The sequence below is a fragment of the Phocoena phocoena genome, chromosome 8 (assembly GCF_963924675.1).
Source record: "Phocoena phocoena chromosome 8, mPhoPho1.1, whole genome shotgun sequence".
Taxonomy (NCBI): domain Eukaryota; kingdom Metazoa; phylum Chordata; class Mammalia; order Artiodactyla; family Phocoenidae; genus Phocoena; species Phocoena phocoena.
Genome location: NC_089226.1, coordinates 8,521,593 through 8,531,573, shown reverse-complemented (window position 1 = coordinate 8,531,573; position 9,981 = coordinate 8,521,593). Strand labels below are relative to the sequence as shown.

General features: G+C 40.7%; 1 protein-coding gene across 1 annotated transcript; it reads left to right on the top strand.

Annotated features, from left to right (window-relative positions):
• The first annotated feature begins 5,605 nt into the window (after window positions 1-5,605).
• PATE1 (prostate and testis expressed 1) lies at window positions 5,606-8,026 on the top strand. The gene is given in 4 exon segments (XM_065883220.1): window positions 5,606-5,657; window positions 6,947-7,117; window positions 7,895-7,958; window positions 7,960-8,026. Coding segments are annotated over 4 exon segments (354 nt in total).
• Window positions 8,027-9,981: the final 1,955 nt, after the last annotated feature.

The following is a 9,981-nucleotide window of genomic DNA, read 5'->3' as shown; positions in this document are numbered from 1 at the left end:
TCACAGGTGGATTCTATCAAACATTTAGAGGAGAGCTAACACCCATCCTTCTCAAATCCTTCCAAAAAATTGCAGAGGAAGGAACACTCCCAAACTCATTCTATGAGGCCACCATCACCCTGATACCAATACCAGACAAAGATACTACAAGAAAAGAAAATTACAGACCAATATCACTGATGAATGTAGATGCAAAAATCCTCAACAAAATACTAGCAAACAGAATCCAACAACACATTAAAAGGATCATACACCATGATCAAGTGGGATTTATCCCAGGGATGCAAGGATTCTTCAATATATGTAAATCAATCAATGTGATACACCATATTAACAAATTGAAGAATAAAAACCATACAATCATATCAATAGATGCAGAAAAAGCTTTTGAGAAAATTCAACACCATTTTATGATAAAAACCCTCCAGAGAGTGGGCATGGAGGGAACCTACTTCAACATAATAAAGGCCATATATGACAAAGGCACAGCAAACATCATTCTCAATGGTGAAAAACTGAAAGCATTTCCTCTAAGATCAGTAACAAGAGAAGGATGTCCACTTTCACCACTATTATTCAGCATAGTTGTGGAAGTCCTAGCCATGGCAATCAGAGAAGAAAACGAAATAAAAAGAATACAAACTAGAAAAGAAGAAGTAACACTGTCACTGTTTGCAGATGACATGATACTATAAATAGAGAATCCTAAAGATGCCACCAGAAAACTACTAGAGCTAATCAATGAATTTGGTAAAGTTGCAGGATACAAAATTAATACACAGTAATCTCTTGCATTGCTATACACTAATGATGAAAAATCTGAAAGAGAAATTAAGGAAACACTCCCATTTACCACTGCAACAAAAAGAATAAAATAACCTAGGATTAAACCTACCTAGGGAGAAAAAAGACCTGTATGCAGAAAACTATGACACTGCTGAAAGAAATTAAAGATGATACCAACAGATGGAGAGATATACCATGTTCTTGGATTGGAAGAATCAACATTGTGAAAATGACTATACTAACCAAAGCAATCTACAGATTCAATGCAATCCCTATCAAAGTACCAATGGCATTTTTTACAGAACTAGAACAAAAAATCTTAAAATTTGTATGGAGACACAAAAGACCCCAAATAGCCAAAGCAGTCTTGAGGGAAAAAATCAGAGCTGGAGGAATCAGACTCCCTGACTTCAGACTATACTACAAAGCTACAGTAATCAAGACAATATGGTACTGGCACAAAAACAGAAATATAGATCAATGGAACAGGATAGAAAGCCCAGGGATAAACCCATGCACCTATGGTCAACTAATCTATGATAACAGAGGCAAGGACATACAATGCAGAAAAGACAATCTCTTCAATAAGTGGTGCTGGGAAAACTGGACAGCTACATGTAAAAGAATGAAATGAAAACACTCCCTAACACCATACACAAAAATAAACTCAAAATGGTTAGAGACCTAAAGGTAAGACCAGACACTATAAAACTCTTAGAGGAAAACATAGGAAGAACACTCTTTGACATAAGTCACAGCAAGATCTGTTTTGATCCACCTCCTAGAGTAATGGAAATAAAAACAAAACTAAACAAATGGGACCTAATGAAACTTAAAAGCTTTTGCAAAGCAAAGGAAACAAGCTGAAAAGACAACCCTCGGAATGGGAGAAAATATTTGCACACGAATCAATGGACAAAGGATTCATCTGCAAAATATATAAACAGCTCATGCAGCTCAATATTAGAAAAACAAACAACCCAATCAAAAAATGGGCAGAAGACCTAAATAGACATTTCTCCAAAGAAGATATACAGATGGCCAAGAAGCCCATGAAAAGCTGCTCAACATCACTAATTATTAGAGAAATGCAAATCGAAACTACAATGAGGTATCACCTCACACCAGTTAGAATAGGCATCATCAGAAAATCTACAAACAACAAATGCTGGAGAGGGTGTGGAGAAAAGGGAACCCTCTTGCACTGGTGGTGGGAATGTAAATGGATACAGCCACTCTGGAGAACAGTATGGAAGTTCCTTCAAAAACTTAAAATAGAATTACCATACGACCCAGCAATCCCACTACTGGGCATATACCCAGAGAAAGCCATAATTCAAAAAGACACATGCAGTCCAGTGTTCATTGCAGCACTATTTACAATAGCCAGGTCATGGAAGCAACCTAAATGCCCATCGACAGATGAATGGATAAAGAAGAAGTGGTACATATATATAATGGAATATTACTCAGCCATAAAAAGGAACGAAATTGGGTCATTTGTAGAGACATGGATGGATCTAGAGACTGTCATACAGAGTGAAGTAAGTCAGAAAGAGAAAAACAAATATCGTATATTAACGCATATATGTGGAAACTAGAAAAATGGTCCAGATAAACCGGTTTGCAGGGCAGAAATTGAGACACAGATGTAGAGAACAAACGTATGGACACCAAGTGGGGAAAGCAGCAGGGGTGGTGGTGGTGTGATGAATTGGGAGATTGGGACTGACATATATACACTAATATGTACAAAATGGATAACTAATAAGAACCTGTAAAAAAAATAAAATTCAAAAATTCAATAAATAAATAAATAGAGCTCTCCTGGTGATAGTAGAGTCGTTGAAACAGCACACTGAAAATACAGAACATTTTATTTGAACTGTAAGCTATACAGGAACAATGGGTAGATTATTCTTTATTGTTGACTGCCTCCCTAGTTACTTTAACATCCACGTTACCTTCTCCAGCCCCCAGCACTCTAGGAACGAACTATCTAGGGAACTGTGGATGTATTGAACAATTCTGAGACTCCCAGACAATCCTCGGGGATGCTGAGTCTCATGGTAGAAAAGAATACGCACAGAAGGTCTCCTCAGAGACACTTCTTTCATGTTCTTTCTTGGATCTGCACATATTGTCTGAAATTTCCATTTTCACATCCCTCAAGAGGGTAGAACTTCTCTGGTTTCATGTAGTCTCAGTCACCCAGAACTGAGCTCCTCCCTTGCTTGAGGAAAAAGAGACAAGATTTTCTGATCTGACTGTTCCTTCAAACCTGATCTAGAAGAAATTGTTCTTTTCCTGCCAGATCACTGGTATAAATCCTATGGGTACTGGAAAAACCCCAGGAGCTTAAGGTCATTGAGCTGCCTTGGAACAGTAACTGTGGTTCTTCATCTTGTTGACCTTCCTCATCACATGTGGCATCTGCCTAAGGTGAGATCTCTTTCCTCAAATCAAATCTTGGCACTCACCACCAGCTCCATTAACCTATCCAAAAATGTCACTGTGTGAAAATACCTCTATGACCAATGAATTTCAGGATATTTTCACTGTATTCACCATGGAGAGTAGATCTATGTCTTTTGAAAATAATGGTAACCGATTGGAAAGTGGATTTCCATTCAAGAAACATCAATTTATTGTTTTGCATGGTAACGTTGGAGGTGCAAACCAAAAATCCTAGTGCATAATCTAAACATCTTCTAATCATATACATAAAGATGTAATTGAGTACTCACCTAGTCATTCGCAGAGCTGAGGAAAATCCAGGGCTACTCTTCTGGACTAACTGGACCTCCAGAACCCTGTGATGGAGAGAAGGGTAGCATGAGTAAAGGGGTCATACAGACTCCACATGAGGTTTGGGGCAATAGGCAAAAGGAATGCATTCCTGAACACTTTTAAGTCATGGGTCTGTAATTTATGACATAAGAATAGTTATTTTGGGGTACCCTAAGAGGATAGGAAAAAAGGATTAGGAGCACTGAGAAAAGGTATCGAATGTGGCCCAGTAAGAAAATCAGGTATTATGGGATACTAAGACTGGGAGTGTGAATTTGAGGAGATTTTAGGAGAAAAGTAAGTCAATAAAATAGGGTTCAAATATAAGCAAGTAATTCAGATGGATCAGTAAAGCTGAGAGGGGGAAATTCCTGCTTTAGGGGAAGTGGTAAAATAATATCATCGGAGTGTAATTAAGTGAGGAGACAGTTTCTTGTGGGGCAGAGGAAGAAAACCTTCCCTTCTTTCGTGTGTGCCACCATTAGTCAAAGAATTAACTACGGAATTCCTAGAAGGCAAGGAGGGGAGATCTCAAAAAGTCGAAGAAAGAAATGTAAAAGTGTAAGAGAAGATGCTAAATTTCAGGGCATTGAGAGGATGGAAAGGGACAGATCTTCTAGTGAATAAGCAGAACACAAAAACAAGTGATGTAGAGTGAGTGTGTGTGTGTGTGTGTGTGTGTGTGTGTGTGTGTTAGAGAGTAATACATGATTACTTCATGGTATTATTTCAAAGCTTCACCAGAGTCCTAGGTGCCACAGGTAAGCAGTTAACTAGTTATATCCTCTTCCTCCTTCCTCCCTGTATGGAAATGTCCATTTGCTCTTTGGGCGTGTAGTAACAACCCCCAGTATATTCTGGAGAGCATCTCTTCCGTATGTCACTCTTGCTGTCCCTGCCTCTTCAGCCAACATCTGTCTTAGACTACTACCCCACTTTTCTGTAGACCTATAGTGCGCTCTATTGCAGTCTGCTTCCTTCAGGTTGCTGTTTCTTTCCCCTGTATTTCTTTGCCCTAAGCATGGGCACAGACCCTTCCTTCAACTCCTTGCAATGACAGCAGACACTAAGCTGCAACTCCCATCACAATTTTTGGAAGGTATAGGAATAACTGAAGGAAACTAACAGAAAACTTAGAATGAGATCCTAAATATGGCTGTTCTTAGAATCCACAGGCTCAATCCCCTCTACAGGAATTTTACATTCAATCACCACACTAATTGATTACCTAGTCACTCTCAGAGTTGAGGTAACACCCCGCCCCCCCGCAATTCCTGGCTCGACATCAAGTGGGAAGGACCAGCTTACCTCCCTCCAGGTGAAGTAATCTCAAACCTCTCTCTTAGTAAAAGTCTAAGTCTCAACCACCGGGAACTCCAAGTACGGGAAGCAGTTTCCTCCTCAGCTCTCATTTTCTACCCCAGGGTTTAATTTGTTCCAGGATGATTGACAGTGGGAAACTACTTCCTTCACGAGTATCCTCTGTCAATGCGTCTGAATCTAACCTCTCCACCTCTCTTCTCCATTCCCTATAGTACTGAGTTTTTTTTATTTTTTTTATTTTTTTTATTTTTTTTATTTTTTTTTTAGTACTGAGTTTTAAAGGCTCTGTGCTTAGCCCTCTTTTGGACTTCCTGCATTCCAATTATTTACACTCATATATTCTCTCAGCTTGAATGAGCATCTCAGTGTAAATGGCTCTGAATCCAACCCACCTAGCCTGGATTTATCCTTGTATTCTCCCACAGTGTGGTATAATGAAAAGACCACAGAACATGGCATCAAAAATCCTGAATACTAGGACTGAAGTAAATTGGGTCCAGGACTTACCCAGGCAGTCCCTCTTCCCCACAATTTGCCAAAAAGAAAAAATTTTAGAGTCCCTGGTTTCCCTAGGAGCAGGAAATGCCTTTGAAGAACTTCCGCAATGTCCCCACCCCTAGCCCTTCCTGGGGAAGCCCAACCTGGTAGATATATAAACGGGCACCTTGCAGCTTCCTGCTCTAACCTGCTGTTTTCTCCCTCCAAAATGGACAACTCCCTCCTGCTAGGACTCCCCATCCTCCTCTGCTGCTTTAGAGGTGAGTCCCTATGGTTGACATTTGGAGAGACGTGTCCAGGATCCTGGAATGGGTCGGGGTTCACATGACAGAAGTTCTCTTATGAGAGCCATATGGTAACAGAAGCTGTCATTCTGATGCCATGACTTTTGTCCACAACACATCATGTCCCTGGGACATTCACCAAAGTCTTAGTCTGCCCTTGCAGAAGGAAACAGGTAGATTATAAAGGAATTGCAAAGATTTTCACAGAAGCTGTGAGGTGAGGTTTTTAAAATGAGGTCTTCAGAGAGTGTGTTGTTTTTTTTTTTTCCAACAGTACTGTACGGGTCATTTGCAGACAAAGAACATGGAAGTGAGTAGAAATGGATCAGTGGTGTGGGATGGGGAATTTGGGGGGAGGGAGGAGATGAAAGGGGCAGGCTGAGCACTGAGGGTTGAAAGGAATCCAGAGATAGACCTTGAATTTCAATACTCAACAACTTCTTCCAGCAGGATCGGGCTGGGATGGGAGCTGATTTTAAGTTTGATGAAAAAACATGAGCAGCAGTTGACAAGGCTAAGGATGAGTGTATTAAAAAGCAAGAAGAAGGGAAAGGGGGAAGTGGAATGTTGATTTTTAAGGCACTAGCTGGCTAAATCCAAAGCGTAGCAATTTCATGGATTTCAGATGCTTTCCCCCTTGTCAGCTTCCAGGCACATGTAGGTAAGAAAGTCACATAGGTCAATTAAAAAGAAGGGAATGAGGCACACACACAAAAAATGTGCATTTATCTTTTTCCTTTGAGTCTGTGCTGTATCCTAAGAGATGGGCAGGGGAGGCTGAGAGGCCCTCTAGAGGTGAAGAGAATTGAAAAGAGGGAGAGGTGCAGATATGCCACGAGACGGGGGACTAGGCTTTGGAGGGACATAAGAGCCTAGAGTGGCTCCAGGTTAAGAGAGCAGGATGGGCCTCATGTGTTACAAGGCTTACAGTGACCCTAGGCAAGGGTAAATCTTAGAGAAAATTGCAGATATGTTTTATTTCTCTTTGCCAGCACAGTCCATGAACTATTTGTTGGTGAATACCATATTCCTGGTGAGTATGAAGAGGACAAGACCTGATTATCTCAGTTTTGATTTTGTTCCCCTTTTCCTTAACCCTCCACCTGTTTTACAGGCTAAAACTTCTGAGACCATAAACTTTAGCCCCTCTTTTGACTTAGCCTATTTTAATAGAGGTAGATTCCCATGTTTAATGAATCTCTGACAAAGCCCTCGGGGCTCCCAGTAGACTTCAAATTTGAAAGGGGAGGTGGGTCCTTTCATAGCAGTGTGAGACCCTCTCTCACTTCGACTTCCCTACTCTCTGGCCCAAATTATAGAAATTATTCAGTGTAGGATGTGCCACCTCCAGTTTCCAGGTGAGAAGTGTTCCAGAGGCAGAGGGATATGTACTGCAACAATGGAAGAGGCTTGCACAACTGGGAGGATATTCAGAAGTAAGTTGTGGGTTTGGGGAAGGAGGAAGGGGCAGAGGAAGCAGACAGGGATACATTAGTCATAGTAGAAAGGTGGGACCTTACTTTAGCTCAGGCAGTCTCAACTCTGGGATGACTGACTATCTCTACCCCATCGCATGCCATAATGAAAAACAGATAGAGGTAGTCTCTAAGGGGTGGGGGTCTGTAGCTATGGAATCAGTATTTTGAGAAGCCTGAAGAAAACAGAGGAGACTTACCTGAGGGGAAAGGAGAGGCACAATACGGCCAGTGGAGAACAGCTGGATGTTGGAGTGAGGAGGGCAGTTCTTTGTCTTTGTCCCTGCCTGGACCTCCTTGTGGGTGGTTTTAAACTGTGAAAATAGAGGGGCCAGTGTTAGCAATAAATATTGACTAAATGGCCCTTCATGGGTAAGACTAAACATCATGATTTCTCAGTTTTCCTAGCCTTTGTGCTGAGCGATTCCTTAGTATTTCTAACCCTTACTTAAACCAGGGTTACCATTCCCAGTGGAGACATCCAACTTGGGCAATCCTTGAATTGCTGCTGTCATTACATCCCCATATCCAGGAATTTTTTTTAACTACTCTGCTATTGCTTTTCTTTTGGGAAACCCCCAAATTCCAACATCTTCTGATTCTTCACATTTGAATAACCGAGCCTTGAACTACACAAGGTTGTTTTTGTATGCTGGTGCAGGCTGGAAAGAAGGTGTTTTTTTGTTTGTTTGCTTTTCCAGAAACCTCTTTGCTGACCTGTTTCTCCTCCTTCTGCAGATGATGGTACACCCTGGTTAACCTTTAGGGGCTGCCTAAAGAACTGTGCCGATGCGAACAATATAATGGAGTGTCTATCTGGCAAACTTCAGGTGCTGCAGAAGACGTGGCTTGTGCAACGAAGACCTCTAGAAATGACTGGTCCTTTTCTGGCTCCAGTCTCTGGGTGGGTGACATTGTTGGTGCCACCTCTTCACGATGATTTTCTAAAAACACACATTTCAGATTGCAAACATATGGCTCTGCCTTCTGCATATGGAAGAAAAAGCCCTCTCTTTTTCTATCAATAGATTCTCTGTCTTGGCCCCTGGCAGGGTGAGGGGTAGGGAACACCTTGAATACAAGATCAACACATCCTGCAGGCTGTTACAGAACCTAGTGTTTTCACTGAATACCCAAGTTGCTTCAGAAAAGGAAGAAGATAGGCCAGTTCTTTTCCCTGATCCTTCCCTTCCTTCTGTGACAGAATATTTTCATTTTTTTCTCTTGGTATTGTTCTTCTTATCTCACTCCAATTAAAGCGTATAACTCTGACCTCATGGGGAGGGAGGGGGCAACGTGAAAAGAGATGACTTAAGTCTTCATAAATTTTGTTCATGAATACTATTCTCCGAGAGAGGAGCAGGGCAGAATATAGAAAGAAATTTGTACCAGAGCCATGAAGAGAAAAAGATTTTCTGCCTTGTAGAATGAGACTCTCTATGGAGTTGGGGGTTGGAGAAGAAAAGGAGAAGGCATGCCTGGAATTCTAGAGATAGTATTTGCACTCTGCTTCCCTGGCAAACTCATAGGAAGGCATCAACCCCTAGACAGGGAAGAGCTGTAGTATGCTTCCAAGGAGATGAGACCAGAAGTAGTCACATAAATATTCCCATGCCTGCAGCATGGCATGGAGGAAGCTGAGATCTGTGGGGTCTGAAGAAGCCATGTGGGTCTGTCCACTAGACATCTCAGCAGCAACCTCTGTGGAGAGCTGTCCCCATGACCAGATGCCTTTCCTCACCCTCCACCTCCTCCTCACACACGCTCAGGTCTTCCACTTGTACAGTTCTAGCACATACATCCTGCAGGTTGTTACAGAACCTAGTGCTTTCACTGAATACCCAAGTTGCTTCAGAAAAGAAAGAGGATAGGTCAATTCTTTTCCCTGCTCCTTCCCTTCCTGGGAAAAAATAGGGGTTGGAAAATGTATGCTCATAAGGATTGACTACTGATTCCTAACAAACTGGTAGGATGAGGCCTGAAAAGGGTGATTAATTAATATTATAAAAATATCATAAAGAAAGTTACATTTCTTCCATACCCATATTGTGTTTTCTTCTTTCTCTCGTCTCCAAACCCTTCTTTAATTTCGCCAACAAATATTTATTTTAAAAGTCCTGTATTTAAGGCACTGCTGGACCTTAGGATACCGTAGCCTGACCGCTGTCCTCATGGTGTCTAAAGCAAGAATGAAAATATAAAGAGGTAATTAAACATGCAAGTTGAAACAAAATAATAAAAAATAAACAGGTGGGAATATTTGGTATAAAATATAACAAATAAAAACAGCCCACAATAGATGAAATATTATACGTATTTCTTGAAAAAGATGCGCAAAGAATTAGGCACTTGGAAGACCAGAATGAGCAACTCTCCCAGAATACAGTAAGAAAGAAGATGTAGAAAAGATGACCATAGAATAGAAAGGCTTACAGAGTACAGACCTAAGAAATAAGGAAAAACATAAGCTAAATATAGTAAATCATAAGTTATATATAGTAAAACATAAGTTAAAGACTATGAAAGATGACAGATCTTTAAGCACTTCCAGTAAGAAAGAGCATGAAAAGCATAAAGGGAGAAAGAATAAATGCCAAAGTCTTAACAAAGAAACTTAGAACAATGTATAAATTCAGAAGAAGTCATGTCTAAGTTTTATTTCTGGCATAGCAGATTGTTAATTAAGATAGCCGGTTTCATGGACGAGTGCAAAAATCTTTGAAGTCAAGGTTCTTAAAAGAATCTTTTGGTAAGGGAAAAAACATAATAAAAAATTTTTTTATAACTTTCTCCCCATGGATAAAAGAATAGGAATGATACTTTGT